This window comes from Telmatherina bonti, assembly GCF_933228915.1.
Source record: "Telmatherina bonti genome assembly, chromosome: 7".
Taxonomy (NCBI): Eukaryota; Metazoa; Chordata; class Actinopteri; order Atheriniformes; family Telmatherinidae; genus Telmatherina; species Telmatherina bonti.
In genome coordinates this window covers 40,539,691-40,559,962 of record NC_136625.1, presented here as the reverse complement: position 1 = coordinate 40,559,962, position 20,272 = coordinate 40,539,691, and the positions used below count along the sequence as shown (strand labels likewise).

Here is a 20,272-nt window from a genome sequence, read left to right as displayed (position 1 = left end):
GTGGGGAGCGCATAATAGATGAATATAATAGAAGCAAGTCCCTGACCGATGAAACCAGAAGAAGAATGGTGAACATACTGGCAGCTGACATAACAGAGAAGAATGGGTCATTTGTCAATAGTTCTTAATTAGCATATTGTATTTTAGGATTAGATTTAAGTCTTTGTTAAAATCAGCTCTTACAACTAAGAAATCAAACCCCCTTTTTTTTCTTTCTTTTTTTTTTCATCTTGCAGTACATCACCACCCAGACAAGTAAAAGAAATGTATGCCAGAGGAACTGTGAGCTGATTTCCCTACCTAAGTGATCCATTCTCCACCACTGGTTATGTAAGTTATACAATATAATGACTGTGATCATGTTAAATTGAAACATGGTTTCTAACAGAGCATATTTTAAAAGGCATTTTAAATGTCACTTTCTTGTCTTTTGTCCCAAATTACTTAGCTCAAAATGTAATAAAATGATTATCTGTTTTTGTTACCCTTTCATCCTCAAAGGAGCATTATTATGATGGCGAGAGTGGCACTGGGTACTTGGCCTGGAGGATTAAAACTATTCAGAGATCTGCTGCTCAGGACAGACGGTCATCATGTGAAAGTAGCACAATAATAATACTAGAAGATGTCAAACTTTTTTTTTTCATTTAGCCTTAAAGTATATATGATTGTCAAAATATGGTATTTATTCATATTTGTAGCATCGTCTGGAGGTGAAGTTGGGCTTGGAGGACCAGCTGCCAGACGGCAGCCCCACTTTGTTCCAGAGACTGTTCTGAGTGAAGATGAGTGTAAGGAAGCCATCGCATTGATTAAACATTCAGCTGATGAGGAAACAATCAAGAAGAAGATGAAGCTGACATTTGACTTCTGGCGCAACATGGTCCTTGACCCGCAGCAGTCAAACAATGTGCTGTCAGTCTTTCCACGTTTCAAAGGCTTGGTAATTATATTTCCTTATTTTGACAGTGTTTTGACAATGTTATGTTTGTTTATCAAAGGATGTGTGCGTTTCGATGACCATCACACAATCAGCACAATGTATCTGGCTGTGAAACCTTTAAGTTCTATTTTAGTATCACTGTAGGTGGAACAGGATTTTGTTCTGATGTTTGGGGAGGATGTCTCAGGCAAGTTTCTGGAAAAATGGACAACTACATTCAAGAAGAGAATCATCCAACAATGCAGAAAGCTTCCATCCACCAGTGAACTTAAAGATCTCCTCCTGGCAGCTGATCCTGAGGATGGCGCTGAAGTGGATGACAATGGTATGATTTTTTTCAGCTTTCTATTGGCTGCTCTACAACCCATCTTAGTCTTAACTTATTATTGTGCAAAACTCTTCTGCTAGGTAGAAATAGTGTAACAGTGACCTATGAACATACAAAGACCAGAAACCAAAAATAAACTTCCAGCCATACAGGTATTGGTGCCGTCATAAGGTAGATAATAAGATGACTAAATAGCAGCAAGTTGCCAAGATAAACAACTACAAACTTTGTCAAACACTTCTCAAAATAATCTTGCGATACATTTGAATGAATAACACATCTGCATGCAACAAGGGGCAATGACACAATAAACACATTTACTGTGCCTGCTGGCAAGAACAGGTAGACCTGCATCTTTACATGGCATTGTACATGAATAGGACAGGGCAGCTACTCTTTCCCACATTAGCAAAATAGCACCATTAACTGATGTAGGTGTAAAATTTTGAGAAAACAGTGTGGTACTGTGATTGTATGCATTGGCAGCAAAGTATTAAGTGAAAAATAAAAAGGTCAGTAAAAAATTAAGATGTTTATGATTTTATGGGCCCTGCGATGGACTGGCGAGCTGTCCAGGGTGTACCCTGCCTGTCGCCCAAAGCCGGCTGGGATAGGCTCCAGCTTCCCCGCGACCCTGAATTGGAATAAGCGGTTCGGAAATGAAATGATTTTATGGATTTGCAGCCTTGTTGGTATTTTGTAAACAATATTTTATTGAAACTACAGAAACACTGAATTTTGCTGATGGTCCATCTAACTTGAAATTTGTGTTTTGTTACAGTTTGGGACAGTGACCTCTCATCTATTTTGCTGCTGCTCCACCTTATTCCCCCGTCTGCCCAAGGCCGTAAGAGACCAGGAAAGGTGTCTGCTTCCCAAGCGGAGAAGCATCTTGGGGTCTTTAAGAAGGTTTGCATTTGTTCCTATTTGTATCTGATTAATTTGTTTAATTTAAGATGTTTTAAAGCCTCTGGTTGTTCTAGTCATCATGATCTTATACAGACAGAGTTAAATGGAAACAGTGGACTTCACCTTAATTGTTTTTTGTTCCTGTTGTTATTAGGGGTCAAAGCCTATAGCAGCACAGTTGTAGTTTGTGGTGTTTTGTAACTATAATAGTCTCTTCATGCTTTCTGTTTTCTTGTTTTTTTTTCAGACAGGAACCAACATCCAAGAACATCTGGATTCCATCACAACAAGCACACAACCCTACCTCCTGGCTGTAGGACGAAGTGGGACAGCAATCCACCAGTTCTTCATCATACTTGACAAAAATACTCGCGCTTGCAGGTCAACATCCTCACTTGGTGCATTTGATGAACTGTTTTAGACACATTATGTTTTTGGCACAACATACAACCCAATGCTGTACAACATGTTCACGTTCATCCAGACCACTGTTTACAACATAGATGTTGGCAAAGTGAAGGAGAGTCCCCGTGTGGCAGAAGTTCGGGCTAGGTTGCTTCATTAGTACTAAAAGGGATCTGTTTGACATGAAGTGTTTTGTTTGTCAGACAGAGTTAACTTGCTCAAATACACTTGTTAGGCATTTGCGAGTAGTTCATGGTTACTTGGATGGAAAAAACCTTCGACTTAAATGTGCTCAGTCTGGATGTGGCCGTGTGCTTGGAACTTTTTCTGGGTTTAGAAAGCATTTAAACACCAAACACACTGACAATACTGACCAGCAAGGTAATAATGATGTCAATTTAGGCAGAGAAGACATTAGTGATCCAAGAGAGCTGATGACAGCAAATGTAGAGGAGACAGCCTCAACATCTACCCTGTTGACAAAATCGAGTACCAGCAGTTTAGATATGTGTGCTGCTGCTATAGCACAACTGAAAGAAGCTGGTTTAAGTCAATCGAATGCTAAGAGATTTATCTCATCTATGGATGAAGTGGTTTTTGAGATCCAAAGTCAGGCTAAAGATGCAGCTTTACAGTGCTTGTCACAACAGGATACAGAAATCAGGAACAAAATAGAAGAGTCTTTCCAGACATTTGAAAATCCATTTTTTCAAATTCATTTACACCTTTAAATTCAGAGGCAAAACTTAACAAACACTTGAGAGAGAAATGGGGACTTGTTGAGCCTGTTCAAAAAGTGCTTGGCACAAGATTTGACAGCAGAAGAAACAAAACTACTGGAACATATGACCAAGTCATTGTAACAGATATGTTTGCATATGTTCCCATTTTGGAAACACTTAAAAGTATCTTACAAAAGAAAAATATTGCAGACATGTTCAAGCCCCGGTATATTCCCAAAGAAGGAGTGTATGCAGACTTAAGAGATGCCATCTATTTTAAAGAAAGTCCCCTATTTTCTACAGAAAAACATGCTTTGCAGATTCAGCTGTTTTACGACGACTTTGAAACTGCAAATGCGCTGGGGTCAAAAAAGGGATTACATAAATTAGGTGCTATGTATTTCACTCTAAGGAATTTCCCCCCAATATATAATTCATCTTTGAACAATATTCATTTGTGTGATCTGTTCCATGCACAGGACATCAAACGATATGGTTTTAGTTTGATACTTGAACCACTGGTTAATGATCTGAAACTACTCGAGACTGAGGGACTTCAAATTCCAAATTTTGACCACTCTATTCATGGTACTATTGTCCAGGTCACTGGGGACAATCTTGGTTTGCACAGCCTGTGTGGCTTTGTGGAGTCATTTGGGGCTCGATATTGCTGTCGTTTCTGCCTCCTTGAAAAACACTGTTTTCAAACTGTATTCTCTGAAGATGATCCGAAGGTTGTTTTAAGAACTATTGATGAACATGCAGAACACTGTCAGACTGGACAAGCAAATCCTAGGCTGCCCCATGTCTATGGTGTGAAACACATTTGTCTGTTGAATTCACTTCAGTATTTCAACACAGCTAACAACTTCTCAGTAGATATAATGCATGATATTTTGGAGGGGGTTGGCCAGTTTGAAGTCAAACTAATTCTGAAGTACATTCAAGGCAACTTCCTAAGTGCTGAACAAGTGGCTGGTAGAATACATGCATATGACATACATGCAGCGAAACCGTCCACCTCTGCCAGCAGATAAGCTGGTGGATGGAAGTAATGATTTGGGGTTAAATGCCATACAGTCTTGGTGCTTGTTGTGCAATATGCCTTTGCTGTTTGGTGATTTGATTGAGTCAGAAGATAAACACTGGCATCTTTTACTTTTGCTACTACATATTGTTAACATTGTATTTTCACCAGTCCTGTCTGAAGGTATGACCATATACCTCAAACATTTGATCGTTGATCATCATCGGCTGTTCAAGCAGTTGTTTCCTGACATAAATCTCTTGCCAAAACATCATTTCATGATACACTACCCTCGTAGCATAAAGCACATTGGTCCAATTTTGCGTTATGAAGCCAAACATAATTTCTTTAAGCAACAGTTAAAAAGCTTTAAAAACATTACAAAGACATTAGCCAGAAAGCACCAAAGTTATATGGCAATGTATAATGAATCTTTTAGCAAGGATGGGTTCATTTTAGGTCCAGGAAAGATGGTGACACTTCATGAGTTAAAATAGGGTGCAGCAATTGCTGCAAAATTTGGAACGGTTTTGTCAACCAGTGTGTTTTCTGCAAAATGGATAAAATATCATGGTACAGAGTACCGTCGGGACTTCATTATATGTATCGAGGTAGTATGTGAGATGCCTGTTTTTTGTAAGATTGAAACTATTTCTATAAATGATGACTGTGTTTTGCTCTGTGGCAAATTGATGGAAACAGTGTGTTTTGATACACATTACCATGCTTTTAAGGTCAAGCTGCATCCAGAACAGGCTCTAAAAGTCTTGCACATCAATGATCTGTTTTATTTCAAATCATTTGAAGTACGGTACGACAGATAGCGCCTTATATGTTGTTCCATATTGCCATTTTATGCAGACCTAAGGTCAATGTTCTAAAGTGGTGATCGTGTTAGGCTGATCAAAAGTTAACTTTATTGAATGTTTTTATGCAGACTCAAGATTAGTGGTTTGGCATGGCAAGTTCGCCTGCAGCCTTCTACCTCATGTCATATTTACAGTTTATTTGGAGCCTTGTAGTGACAAAACAAGTACACATTTAGATAAACTTTTTTACATTGTTTAAAGTGCTTTTCTAAAGGTTTTAATGTGTCACATGTGAGCAAATTGTATTATGGTGCCTGGCATGGCAGGCACAACAATAGCACAACTGTCTTTTTCTTTGTTGCTGCACATAAGCAGTTTGAAAGTATAAGCATGTGTATCTTATGAAAAGGGGCTTTTGTAAAATAAAAATAAAACGTTTTCAAATGCATTTTTTTACTTTGTTGCATTTTTGTAACTTAAAACTATTCAATGGTACATATTAAAGGTAATTAGATACAAACATGTAAAATCACTTGTCTTTCTGGACAGTGTTAATGACTGTTAGGATTTTACTCTTATTTGAGTAAATCATGAACACAATAGTGTGTAAAAAAATAACATTTGTCAGAGTTATGAGCCTCAGTGTTAACCTTAAATAGCTCAATGCAGTCTTAAAACAAATTAGAATCAGAGTTGATTTATCACCACTGCAGAGGACCACATAAACACTGCCGAAAATCATATGTACTCTCTCCAGAGTCAGTCAACATCTAGTGTTGAAATTAATTAACACTGTACAGTGATAAACACTGTTCATTTTTAACTCAATTTTGAATTAATTTTACTCTGAAATTTTAACACAACAAAAAGAGTTAATTTAACACCAGTTTTGATAGGGACCAAATACACTCGGGGATTGTGTTAAATTTAACTCTTTATGTGTTGATTTAACACTGAAAAATTTGCTGTGTATGAAGTTATGTTCCCATACAGTTATGTTTTCGTTCGCAGTCATAAAGTTATGTTCCCGTATGGAGTTATGTTTCAGAATAAAGTTATGTTCCCGTATGGAGTTATGTTCCCGTATGGAGTTATGTTCCGTATGGTGTTTAGTTCCCGTATGGAGTTATGTTTCCGTATGGAGTTATGTTCCTGTATGGACTATTTTTTCCAGACAGAGTTATATTTCCATACGCAGTTAAGTTCCCGTATGTAGTTACGTTTCCGTATGGAGATATGTTCCGTATAGAGTTATGTTTCCGTATGGAGTTCTGTTTCCGTATGGAGTTATGTTTCCGTATGGAGATATGTTCCGTATGTAGTTACGTTTCCGTATGGAGATATGTTCCGTATAGAGTTATGTTTCCGTATGGATTTATGTTTCCGTATGGAGATATGTTCCGTATGTAGTTACGTATCCGTATGGAGATATGTTCCGTATAGAGTTATGTTTCCGTATGGAGTTCTGTTTCCGTATGGAGATATGTTCCGTATGGAGTTATGTTTCCGTATGGATTTATGTTTCCGTATGGAGATATGTTCCATATGGAGTTATGTTTCCGTATGGAGTTATGTTTCCGTATGGACTATTTTTTCCAGACAGAGTTATATTTCCATACGCAGTTAAGTTCCCGTATGTAGTTACGTTTCCGTATGGAGATATGTTCCGTATAGAGTTATGTTTCCGTATGGAGTTCTGTTTCCGTATGGAGATATGTTCCGTATGGAGTTATGTTTCCGTATGGATTTATGTTTCCGTATGGAGATATGTTCCGTATGGAGTTATGTTTCCGTATGGATTTATGTTTCCGTATGGAGATATGTTCCGTATGGAGTTATGTTTCCGTATGGAGTTATGTTTCCGTATGGAGATATGTTCCGTATGGAGTTATGTTTCCGTATGGAGTTATGTTTCCGTATGGAGATATGTTCCGTATAGAGTTATGTTTCCGTATGGAGTTATGTTTCCGTATGGAGATATGTTCCGTATGGAGTTACGTTCCCGTATGGAGATATGTTCCGTATAGAGTTATGTTTCCGTATGGAGTTATGTTTCCGTATGGAGTTAAGTTCCCGTATGGCATGAAATTCCCATATGGAGTTATGTTTCATTATAAAGTTAGAATCCAGTATGTAGTTACGTTCCCGTGTGGAGTTATGTTTCCTTATGGAGTTATGTTTCAGAATAAAGTTATGTTCCCGTATGGAGTTATGTTTCAGAATAAAGTTATGTTCCCGTATGGAGTTATGTTTCCGTATGGAGTTATGTTTCCGTATGGAGTTATGTTTCCGTATGGTGTTTAGTTCCCGTATGGAGTTATGTTTCCGTATGGAGTTATGTTTCAGAATAAAGTTATGTTCCCGTATGGAGTTATGTTTCAGAATAAAGTTATGTTCCCGTATGGAGTTATGTTTCCGTATGGAGTTATGTTCCCGTATGGAGTTATGTTTCCGTATGGAGTTATGTTTCAGAATGAAGTTATGTTCCCGTATGGAGTTATGTTTCAGAATAAAGTTATGTTCCCGTATGGAGTTATGTTTCCGTATGGAGTTATGTTCCCGTATGGAGTTATGTTCCCGTATGGAGTTATGTTTCCGTATGGAGTTATGTTTCCGTATGGTGTTTAGTTCCCGTATGGAGTTATGTTTCCGTATGGAGTTATGTTTCCGTATGGAGTTATGTTTCAGAATAAAGTTATGTTCCCGTATGGAGTTATGTTTCAGAATAAAGTTATGTTCCCGTATGGAGTTATGTTTCCGTATGGTGTTTAGTTCCCGTATGGAGTTATGTTTCCGTATGGAGTTATGTTTCAGAATAAAGTTATGTTCCCGTATGGAGTTATGTTTCCGTATGGAGTTATGTTACCGTATGGAGTTATGTTTCCGTATGGTGTTTAGTTCCCGTATGGAGTTATGTTTCCGTATGGAGTTATGTTTCAGAATAAAGTTATGTTCCCGTATGGAGTTATGTTCCCGTATGGAGTTATGTTCCGTATGGTGTTTAGTTCCCGTATGGAGTTATGTTTCCGTATGGACTTATGTTCCTGTATGGACTATTTTTTCCAGACAGAGTTATATTTCCATACGCAGTTAAGTTCCCGTATGTAGTTACGTTTCCGTATGGAGATATGTTCCGTATAGAGTTATGTTTCCGTATGGAGTTCTGTTTCCGTATGGAGTTATGTTTCCGTATGGAGATATGTTCCGTATGTAGTTACGTTTCCGTATGGAGTTATGTTTCCGTATGGAGATATGTTCCGTATGTAGTTACGTTTCCGTATGGAGATATGTTCCGTATAGAGTTATGTTTCCGTATGGATTTATGTTTCCGTATGGAGATATGTTCCGTATGTAGTTACGTATCCGTATGGAGATATGTTCCGTATAGAGTTATGTTTCCGTATGGAGTTCTGTTTCCGTATGGAGATATGTTCCGTATGGAGTTATGTTTCCGTATGGATTTATGTTTCCGTATGGAGATATGTTCCATATGGAGTTATGTTTCCGTATGGAGTTATGTTTCCGTATGGACTATTTTTTCCAGACAGAGTTATATTTCCATACGCAGTTAAGTTCCCGTATGTAGTTACGTTTCCGTATGGAGATATGTTCCGTATAGAGTTATGTTTCCGTATGGAGTTCTGTTTCCGTATGGAGATATGTTCCGTATGGAGTTATGTTTCCGTATGGATTTATGTTTCCGTATGGAGATATGTTCCGTATGGAGTTATGTTTCCGTATGGATTTATGTTTCCGTATGGAGATATGTTCCGTATGGAGTTATGTTTCCGTATGGAGTTATGTTTCCGTATGGAGATATGTTCCGTATGGAGTTATGTTTCCGTATGGAGTTATGTTTCCGTATGGAGATATGTTCCGTATAGAGTTATGTTTCCGTATGGAGTTATGTTTCCGTATGGAGATATGTTCCGTATGGAGTTACGTTCCCGTATGGAGATATGTTCCGTATAGAGTTATGTTTCCGTATGGAGTTATGTTTCCGTATGGAGTTAAGTTCCCGTATGGCATGAAATTCCCATATGGAGTTATGTTTCATTATAAAGTTAGAATCCAGTATGTAGTTACGTTCCCGTGTGGAGTTATGTTTCCTTATGGAGTTATGTTTCAGAATAAAGTTATGTTCCCGTATGGAGTTATGTTTCAGAATAAAGTTATGTTCCCGTATGGAGTTATGTTTCCGTATGGAGTTATGTTCCCGTATGGAGTTATGTTTCCGTATGGAGTTATGTTTCAGAATAAAGTTATGTTCCCGTATGGAGTTATGTTTCAGAATAAAGTTATGTTCCCGTATGGAGTTATGTTTCCGTATGGAGTTATGTTCCCGTATGGAGTTATGTTTCCGTATGGAGTTATGTTTCCGTATGGTGTTTAGTTCCCGTATGGAGTTATGTTTCCGTATGGAGTTATGTTTCAGAATAAAGTTATGTTCCCGTATGGAGTTATGTTCCCGTATGGAGTTATGTTTCCGTATGGAGTTATGTTTCCGTATGGTGTTTAGTTCCCGTATGGAGTTATGTTTCCGTATGGAGTTATGTTTCAGAATAAAGTTATGTTCCCGTATGGAGTTATGTTTCAGAATAAAGTTATGTTCCCGTATGGAGTTATGTTTCCGTATGGAGTTATGTTCCCGTATGGAGTTATGTTTCCGTATGGAGTTATGTTTCAGAATGAAGTTATGTTCCCGTATGGAGTTATGTTTCAGAATAAAGTTATGTTCCCGTATGGAGTTATGTTTCCGTATGGAGTTATGTTCCCGTATGGAGTTATGTTCCCGTATGGAGTTATGTTTCCGTATGGAGTTATGTTTCCGTATGGTGTTTAGTTCCCGTATGGAGTTATGTTCCCGTATGGAGTTATGTTTCAGAATAAAGTTATGTTCCCGTATGGAGTTATGTTTCCGTATGGTGTTTAGTTCCCGTATGGAGTTATGTTTCCGTATGGAGTTATGTTTCAGAATAAAGTTATGTTCCCGTATGGAGTTATGTTTCCGTATGGAGTTATGTTACCGTATGGAGTTATGTTTCCGTATGGTGTTTAGTTCCCGTATGGAGTTATGTTTCCGTATGGAGTTATGTTTCAGAATAAAGTTATGTTCCCGTATGGAGTTATGTTCCCGTATGGAGTTATGTTCCGTATGGTGTTTAGTTCCCGTATGGAGTTATGTTTCCGTATGGACTTATGTTCCTGTATGGACTATTTTTTCCAGACAGAGTTATATTTCCATACGCAGTTAAGTTCCCGTATGTAGTTACGTTTCCGTATGGAGATATGTTCCGTATAGAGTTATGTTTCCGTATGGAGTTCTGTTTCCGTATGGAGTTATGTTTCCGTATGGAGATATGTTCCGTATGTAGTTACGTTTCCGTATGGAGTTATGTTTCCGTATGGAGATATGTTCCGTATGTAGTTACGTTTCCGTATGGAGTTATGTTTCCGTATGGAGATATGTTCCGTATGTAGTTACGTTTCCGTATGGAGATATGTTCCGTATAGAGTTATGTTTCCGTATGGATTTATGTTTCCGTATGGAGATATGTTCCGTATGTAGTTACGTATCCGTATGGAGATATGTTCCGTATAGAGTTATGTTTCCGTATGGAGTTCTGTTTCCGTATGGAGATATGTTCCGTATGGAGTTATGTTTCCGTATGGATTTATGTTTCCGTATGGAGATATGTTCCATATGGAGTTATGTTTCCGTATGGAGTTATGTTTCCGTATGGACTATTTTTTCCAGACAGAGTTATATTTCCATACGCAGTTAAGTTCCCGTATGTAGTTACGTTTCCGTATGGAGATATGTTCCGTATAGAGTTATGTTTCCGTATGGAGTTCTGTTTCCGTATGGAGATATGTTCCGTATGGAGTTATGTTTCCGTATGGATTTATGTTTCCGTATGGAGATATGTTCCGTATGGAGTTATGTTTCCGTATGGATTTATGTTTCCGTATGGAGATATGTTCCGTATGGAGTTATGTTTCCGTATGGAGTTATGTTTCCGTATGGAGATATGTTCCGTATGGAGTTATGTTTCCGTATGGAGTTATGTTTCCGTATGGAGATATGTTCCGTATAGAGTTATGTTTCCGTATGGAGTTATGTTTCCGTATGGAGATATGTTCCGTATGGAGTTACGTTCCCGTATGGAGATATGTTCCGTATAGAGTTATGTTTCCGTATGGAGTTATGTTTCCGTATGGAGTTAAGTTCCCGTATGGCATGAAATTCCCATATGGAGTTATGTTTCATTATAAAGTTAGAATCCAGTATGTAGTTACGTTCCCGTGTGGAGTTATGTTTCCTTATGGAGTTATGTTTCAGAATAAAGTTATGTTCCCGTATGGAGTTATGTTTCAGAATAAAGTTATGTTCCCGTATGGAGTTATGTTTCCGTATGGAGTTATGTTCCCGTATGGAGTTATGTTTCCGTATGGAGTTATGTTTCAGAATAAAGTTATGTTCCCGTATGGAGTTATGTTTCAGAATAAAGTTATGTTCCCGTATGGAGTTATGTTTCCGTATGGAGTTATGTTCCCGTATGGAGTTATGTTTCCGTATGGAGTTATGTTTCCGTATGGTGTTTAGTTCCCGTATGGAGTTATGTTTCCGTATGGAGTTATGTTTCAGAATAAAGTTATGTTCCCGTATGGAGTTATGTTTCAGAATAAAGTTATGTTCCCGTATGGAGTTATGTTTCCGTATGGAGTTATGTTCCCGTATGGAGTTATGTTTCCGTATGGAGTTATGTTTCAGAATGAAGTTATGTTCCCGTATGGAGTTATGTTTCAGAATAAAGTTATGTTCCCGTATGGAGTTATGTTTCCGTATGGAGTTATGTTCCCGTATGGAGTTATGTTCCCGTATGGAGTTATGTTTCCGTATGGAGTTATGTTTCCGTATGGTGTTTAGTTCCCGTATGGAGTTATGTTTCCGTATGGAGTTATGTTTCCGTATGGAGTTATGTTTCAGAATAAAGTTATGTTCCCGTATGGAGTTATGTTTCAGAATAAAGTTATGTTCCCGTATGGAGTTATGTTTCCGTATGGTGTTTAGTTCCCGTATGGAGTTATGTTTCCGTATGGAGTTATGTTTCAGAATAAAGTTATGTTCCCGTATGGAGTTATGTTTCCGTATGGAGTTATGTTACCGTATGGAGTTATGTTTCCGTATGGTGTTTAGTTCCCGTATGGAGTTATGTTTCCGTATGGAGTTATGTTTCAGAATAAAGTTATGTTCCCGTATGGAGTTATGTTCCCGTATGGAGTTATGTTCCGTATGGTGTTTAGTTCCCGTATGGAGTTATGTTTCCGTATGGACTTATGTTCCTGTATGGACTATTTTTTCCAGACAGAGTTATATTTCCATACGCAGTTAAGTTCCCGTATGTAGTTACGTTTCCGTATGGAGATATGTTCCGTATAGAGTTATGTTTCCGTATGGAGTTCTGTTTCCGTATGGAGTTATGTTTCCGTATGGAGATATGTTCCGTATGTAGTTACGTTTCCGTATGGAGTTATGTTTCCGTATGGAGATATGTTCCGTATGTAGTTACGTTTCCGTATGGAGATATGTTCCGTATAGAGTTATGTTTCCGTATGGATTTATGTTTCCGTATGGAGATATGTTCCGTATGTAGTTACGTATCCGTATGGAGATATGTTCCGTATAGAGTTATGTTTCCGTATGGAGTTCTGTTTCCGTATGGAGTTATGTTCCCGTATGGAGTTATGTTCCCTTATGGAGTTATGTTTCCGTATGGAGTTATGTTCCCGTATGGAGTTATGTTCCCGTATGGAGTTATGTTCCCGTATGGTGTTTAGTTCCCGTATGGAGTTATGTTTCCGTATGGAGTTATGTTTCCGTATGGAGTTATGTTCCCGTATGGAGTTATGTTCCCGTATGGAGTTATGTTCCCGTATGGTGTTTAGTTCCCGTATGGAGTTATGTTTCCGTATGGAGTTATGTTCCCGTATGGAGTTATGTTCCCGTATGGAGTTATGTTTCCGTATGGAGTTATGTTCCCGTATGGAGTTATGTTTCCGTATGGAGTTATGTTCCCGTATGGAGTTATGTTCCCGTATGGTGTTTAGTTCCCGTATGGAGTTATGTTCCCGTATGGAGTTATGTTCCCGTATGGAGTTATGTTTCCGTATGGAGTTATGTTTCCGTATGGAGTTATGTTCCCGTATGGAGTTATGTTCCCGTATGGAGTTATGTTACCGTATGGAGTTATGTTTCTGTATGGAGTTATGTTCCCGTATGGAGTTATGTTCCGTATGGTGTTATGTTTCAGAATAAAGTTATGTTTCCGTATGGAGATATGTTCCGTATGGAGTTATGTTTCCGTATGGAGTTATGTTCCCGTATGGAGTTATGTTTCCGTATGGAGTTATGTTCCCGTATGGAGTTATGTTCCCGTATGGTGTTTAGTTCCCGTATGGAGTTATGTTCCCGTATGGAGTTATGTTCCGTATGGAGTTATGTTTCAGAATAAAGTTATGTTTCCGTATGGAGATATGTTCCGTATGGAGTTATGTTCCGTATGGTGTTTAGTTCCCGTATGGAGTTATGTTCCGTATGGAGTTATGTTTCAGTATAAAGTTATGTTTCCGTATGGAGTTATGTTTCTGTATGGAGTTATGTTCCCGTATGGAGTTATGTTCCGTATGGTGTTATGTTTCAGAATAAAGTTATGTTTCCGTATGGAGATATGTTCCGTATGGAGTTATGTTTCCGTATGGAGTTATGTTCCCGTATGGAGTTATGTTTCCATATGGAGTTATGTTCCCGTATGGAGTTATGTTCCCGTATGGTGTTTAGTTCCCGTATGGAGTTATGTTCCCGTATGGAGTTATGTTCCGTATGGAGTTATGTTTCAGAATAAAGTTATGTTTCCGTATGGAGATATGTTCCGTATGGAGTTATGTTCCGTATGGTGTTTAGTTCCCGTATGGAGTTATGTTCCGTATGGAGTTATGTTTCAGTATAAAGTTATGTTTCCGTATGGAGTTATGTTTCCGTATGGAGTTAAGTTCCCGTATGGCATGAAATTCCCATATGGAGTTATGTTTCATTATAAAGTTAGAATCCAGTATGTAGTTACGTTCCCGTATGGAGTTATGTTTCAGTATAAAGTTATGTTTCCGTATGGAGTTATGTTTCCGTATGGAGTTAAGTTCCCGTATGGTGTTTAGTTCCCGTATGGAGTTATGTTCCCGTATGGAGTTATGTTCCCGTATGGAGTTATGTTTCCGTATGGAGTTATGTTCCCGTATGGAGTTATGTTCCGTATGGTGTTTAGTTCCCGTATGGAGTTATGTTTCCGTATGGAGTTATGTTCCCGTATGGAGTTATGTTCCCGTATGGAGTTATGTTTCAGTATAAAGTTATGTTTCCGTATGGAGTTATGTTTCAGTATAAAGTTATGTTTCTGTATGGAGTTATGTTCCCGTATGGAGTTATGTTCCGTATGGTGTTATGTTTCAGAATAAAGTTATGTTTCCGTATGGAGATATGTTCCGTATGGAGTTATGTTTCCGTATGGAGTTATGTTCCCGTATGGAGTTATGTTTCCGTATGGAGTTATGTTCCCGTATGGAGTTATGTTCCCGTATGGAGTTATGTTCCCGTATGGAGTTATGTTCCGTATGGAGTTATGTTTCAGAATAAAGTTATGTTTCCGTATGGAGATATGTTCCGTATGGAGTTATGTTCCGTATGGTGTTTAGTTCCCGTATGGAGTTATGTTCCGTATGGAGTTATGTTTCAGTATAAAGTTATGTTTCCGTATGGAGTTATGTTTCCGTATGGAGTTAAGTTCCCGTATGGCATGAAATTCCCATATGGAGTTATGTTTCATTATAAAGTTAGAATCCAGTATGTAGTTACGTTCCCGTGTGGAGTTATGTTTCCGTATGGAGTTATGTTCTTGTATGGAGTTACAATCTGGAAGATTTCAAGCTGTTTACTAAAGAATCACTTCTTTGCCATCCTTTATGCTTTTTGTGAAAAAATTATATACTGCTTACATAATCTGCCTTATTTCAAATGTAAATCAGTTTGCTTTTAATTTTGTTTACATTTTTCATAAACAATATTGCTTCATATACACCTAAATATTGGCTTTTAATGTAGATATTTGTTCTAAAAAAGGGGAACGCAGGGATAGATGGAGACTAGGAGCACTCAGGCCTAAATGGCACAACACCCCGCTGCCCCCGTCACCCCACTCCCCCCTTCCTACTCACGCACACCCACACTCATAGAATCATAGTAACAGTATTGATAATAACACTAACAATAACAGTAGTATTACTTGTGATGAGGATAATAATAATGATGTATTCTAGAGTCTCCAACAGAATTCAGGCGTTGACATTGGCCAGCCTTAGTCCAGAGCCCTGCCTGACTGTGGTAGAACCGTCAGAGACCTGTAGAGATCAATGATCTGAAGCTGAAGGACATTGACCAACAGTCTTCTCAGTAATAAAAGACATGCTGTGATCTGTTATGTTGTTTCTCTGAGGTGGGAGGTACAGTGTCTTTAGACCTGACCTAGAGGTCAGACTAGATTTTGTTTTCATAATGCTTTATGCTACCTTTAAAATATTTCTTCCTGCTTGCCAGAACCATATTGTAACATCTTTTTCAAGTTCCCTTCCTTTTATTCCCTGCCTCTTATTTTATCCACACAGAGACTTTTAACCTGGATTAGTCCCACAAGACCACAGAGAAATGTTTCACTTCAGAGGAGAGAAATTCTATTCATTATCTCACTTGCCATGTTTGACTCAGTTTTTCGGATATGACGTGTCACTCTCATATGATCAGGTCGGTATTTGCATCACATTCATAAAAAAATGGTTGGTTGAGAATAAGCCCTGTCATGTTGCCGTACCTGTGCAGACTCAGTGCTGCTCTGTGCTGTGATGGAGATGTAAGGCTTGGAGGCTGCAGAGCAGGTGGAGGTTCGTGGTGGCACTGGTGGAGGGGTTTTCTTATAGGTGGTGATACAGGATGAAACTACAACAAGCAAGAAAGCAGGAGAGAAGAAAAAGGGGAGAAAATTTGCATTATCAACACAACACACTGTAAAACAAACACATTGCTTTAGTGTCTGAAGGTTTCCTTCTTTTAGAGCACAAGATAGTTTCAATCTATCAGACACTTTCCAAATATCATGTATGTAGAGAATAAAGAGTTTTGGCACCAACACTGACCCCTGGTGGACTCCACAAACAATATCCAAACAATCTGACTTGTGTTCACCAATCATCATATACTGTTGTCTGTTAAGTCACTTTGTATCCATTTCAGTACAACCCCTCTCATTACATATCGCTCCAATTTATTCAGCTAAATATAATGATCAATAGTGTCAAAAGCTTTTTTTGAGATCAAAAAAACTCCTGCTGCAAATAGTTTAGTTAAATATCTTAAATGTCCAAAATAAACTACAAGATGAAATGATGAAAGATTAAATAAAATTACACCTACAGCAAAAATGGTAAGTGCATTTATCTGCTGCCAGTGAGTCAAAGTAACATGGCAAACCAAAGGCTCCTGCCGCAGGAAACTAAGCCTGAGTTAAAATGCAGTCTCAGAGATCCACAGTGCTGTCTGAGTTCTCAGACTGTTTACATCACGCACCATGTTAGACAGCTTTTAGTTGTGCTGGACATTTATCATTGCCAGGTGTGGCTCTGCATCCATCCCTCTGTTTCATTTGTATTACAGCATGTGAAGAGGAGTCTTTCATGCAGAGATTTTTAAATGAGTTCATATTGGAACTTTGATGTAGATGGTGCTAAACCACTGGTTTGTGAGCACAGATCTATATTTTTCTCTAAAATAATGTTTTCTGATCAAACTTTCTATGGAAGGGATTCTGTACCATGGTCCAAATTAAATTGGATGAACAGAAATGCAATTTTCATTTGCATTTTTTTAAAACTTATAAATAAAATTAATAATAAAACATCCAAACTGCAGTTTCATTTTCTTCTTCAAGACTGCTTATTTTGTAACTAAAGAAAAGGACAGTTAAAATGTAATTTTTTTTAAAAAAATTGCCCATAGACTGTATGTAAAGGATGGGCAGAACCTCTGTGACATCACCCGTAGGTTTCTGAAGAGCTCAGCTGAGGCAGTTGAGTTGGGCAGTACTCGCCGGCACAGCACTGGTCCACCTGTCCATTGCGCTCCATCCTTCCCTCACTCGTGAACAAGACCCCGAGATATTTCAGCTCCTCCACTCGAGGCAGGACCTGACTCCCGACCCGGAGAGGACAATCCACCCTATTCCGGCTGAGGACCATGGTCTCAGATTTGGAGGTGCTGATTCTCATCCCAGCCGCTTCACACTCGGCTGCAAAAGCGAGAGCTGGAGATCACGACCAGATGAAGCCAACAGGACCACGTCATCTGCCAAAAGCAGAGACCCAATCCTGAGGCCACCAAGTCGGATCCCCTCAACACCTCAGTCCAACCCTCACTGGAAACAAATCCGACTTACGACGGACCAATGCAAACCAAGCTCTGACACCTGTCATACAGGGACCGGACAGCTCGTACAAGGGGGTCCAGTACCCCATACTTCAAGAGCAGCTCCCACGGGGGTCTTCAGGGGGACACAGTAAAACGCCTTTTTGGAGTCTTAAAAATATATGTAAACCGGTAGGGCAAACTCATGTGACAGTTCTTACCCCCTCTTCACCTGAGTGCATGCAGCTGCAAGTCAGATGATATGATTACAAAGTCAATCATTGACTGTGTGTCCTGGTGCCGAGTGTACAAATGAACACTTATGTTAAACATGGTATTTGTTTAGGTCAATCCATGACGAGCACAGAAGTCCAACAACAAAGCAGCACTTGGGTTCGGGGGGGGGCATGTCTCCCAATCACTCCCCTCCAGATCTCATGTAACCTATTTGGGCTGAGCCTGACCAGGACCCATGGGCAAAGGCCCAGCCACCAGACATTCACTATCGTGCCCCACGCCCAGGACTGGCTCCAGAGGGGGGGCCCCAGTAACCCACATTAAGGAAACCTTTGTACCAATGTGTGTCTTTGAGCTGGACTTAGTCTGGTCCCTCGCCTAGACCCCTGTTTGCCATGGGTGACCCTACAGGGCAGAACGCCTCCGATAGCCTAGCTGCTAGGAGCTTCAGGATACACAAACCCCTCCACCACAATAAGATGGCAGCTCTGGGAGGAGAATATTACTTCATACTTAATAATTTAAACATTTTGTCATGCATATGTTGCAAGCATGAAGACATCAACATTGGTTATAATAACTTTAGCTAGGTTAATATTTTATAGATAAATGATTATAACAGAAACAAAACAACATAGAAAGAAAATCAAATCACAAGTAATAATTATTTTTTGGAAAACTTACCTAAATGTTTTATACATGCCTAGATGCTTGTACTAAAAGTTTGAATTGGGTGGGTCCATTTGCTTTTCCTATACATGCACAGGTCTGGTTGTTTTATGTGTACATTTGTAATTACTTGCTTTTAGCTAGTAACAGCAGTTCCAGTGCTATTGTAGCAGTAACCTAAACAGTTATTTTCAATTAAAATAACTCAACAAATGTCAGTAATGTAACTTGTACTCTAAATGAAAATTCAATGTACACTAAGCAATTACATATTACTTGAAAAAGACTATTAAGTTGTACAAATTAATATTGGTAACCTATAGATGCAATTCAGAACCACTAATAGATTGGACAGAAAACAGTTTTTCTACCCAGCACTTTCTCAACATCTCTGTCGCTCAGCAGAAGGTGGAAGACCCTCTTTCCATCAGCTATTTTCTTATCATTCTGCTGATGCTTCAAACAGCAAGCGATGACCTGCCCCGACCCTGTCCAAAAGCAGCCCAGTTTTTCTGCTGAGACCAGGCATTATCTGGAGATGAGCTGGAGGACGGCCAGATCAGCAGATAGAAGCAGCGAGATGGAGGCTTCAGAGTAAAAACTGGGGCCAATGCAGCAGGTCTAGTGGAAGTGGCCGGGTAGGTTTCAGGTCCTCTTCTGAGACTCGATGCTGCGTGTTCAGTACCTTTTTTCTGACCCTTTTCCTGTTAGAAATTTTAAGGAAATGGTCAAAGACATCTTTAATTAGAGGTCTGAGCAAAGGCACCTTTACAGTAAACACTTCCTTGGGAGTATCACAGAGATGGAGGAGACCCAAAGACAGATTTATCTGTCATGAAAATAAGTCAGGTTAGATCAGCATTAGCTACTAATGCAGCAACAAAGAAAACAAAAATTTTGATCTTAGGAAACACTTGGCAGAAGTATCAGGAAGACTCGTCAAACAGAATTAGATTCAGGGAGAATGACCAAATGTCTGGGTTGGTTGGAGGCAAGGGATAGAAAGAGAAGTTTATGAAACAAGTGTAAGTGTTGCATTTTTCAGCCTTCATGCAGTGGGTTCAGACGGGAACAAAAAGATTTTTACATACATAGACTAAAAGGTATGGAAGCTGTTCTGCACCATAATCCAAATTAAAATGGATTAAGAAAAATGTTTTTTCATTTTCGAAGCTTACATGCATTTTGTTTATTTATAAATAAAATGAATAAAAAAATCCAAACTGCATTTTCTTCTTCACTTCATAACTTATTAAAATGACAAAGGAAAGGACATTCAACATTTAATTTAAAGATAGTCTCTCCATTCATTCTTCCATCTTCTGCCGCTTATCCGGGGTCGGGTCGTGGGTGCAGCAGCCTAAGCAGGGAAGCCCAGACTTCCCTCTCCCCAGCCACATTTGCCAACTCTGCGGGGGGATCCCGAGGCGTTCCCAGGCCAGCCGAGAGATATAATCCCTCCAGCGTGTCCTGGGTCTTCCCCGGGGTCTCCTCCCAGAGGGACGTGCCTGGAACACCTCACCAGGGAGGTCCAGGAGGCATCCTGACCAGATGCCCGAGCCACCTCAAATGGTTCCTCTCGATGCGGAGGAGCAGCGGCTCTACTCTGATCTCCTCCCGGATGACCGAGCTCCTCACCCTATCTCTAAGGGAGAGCCCGGCCATCCAGCCGCCTGTATGCCTGTCTCAACACAGACATTTTTGGGAAAATAGCTGGG

At 39.3% G+C, this 20,272-nt stretch overlaps 1 protein-coding gene across 1 annotated transcript in view; it reads right to left on the bottom strand.

The window, feature by feature from the left end:
• dlgap1a (discs, large homolog-associated protein 1a) overlaps window positions 1-20,272 on the bottom strand; it is a gene marked incomplete at its 3' end in the record, with an annotated part of 124,620 nt that overhangs the window by 33,657 nt on the left and 70,691 nt on the right. The window contains exon 5 of the mRNA XM_079244090.1: window positions 16,063-16,187. Coding sequence (XP_079100216.1) covers window positions 16,063-16,187 — 125 coding nt within the window. The remainder of the gene's footprint in view (window positions 1-16,062; window positions 16,188-20,272) is intronic.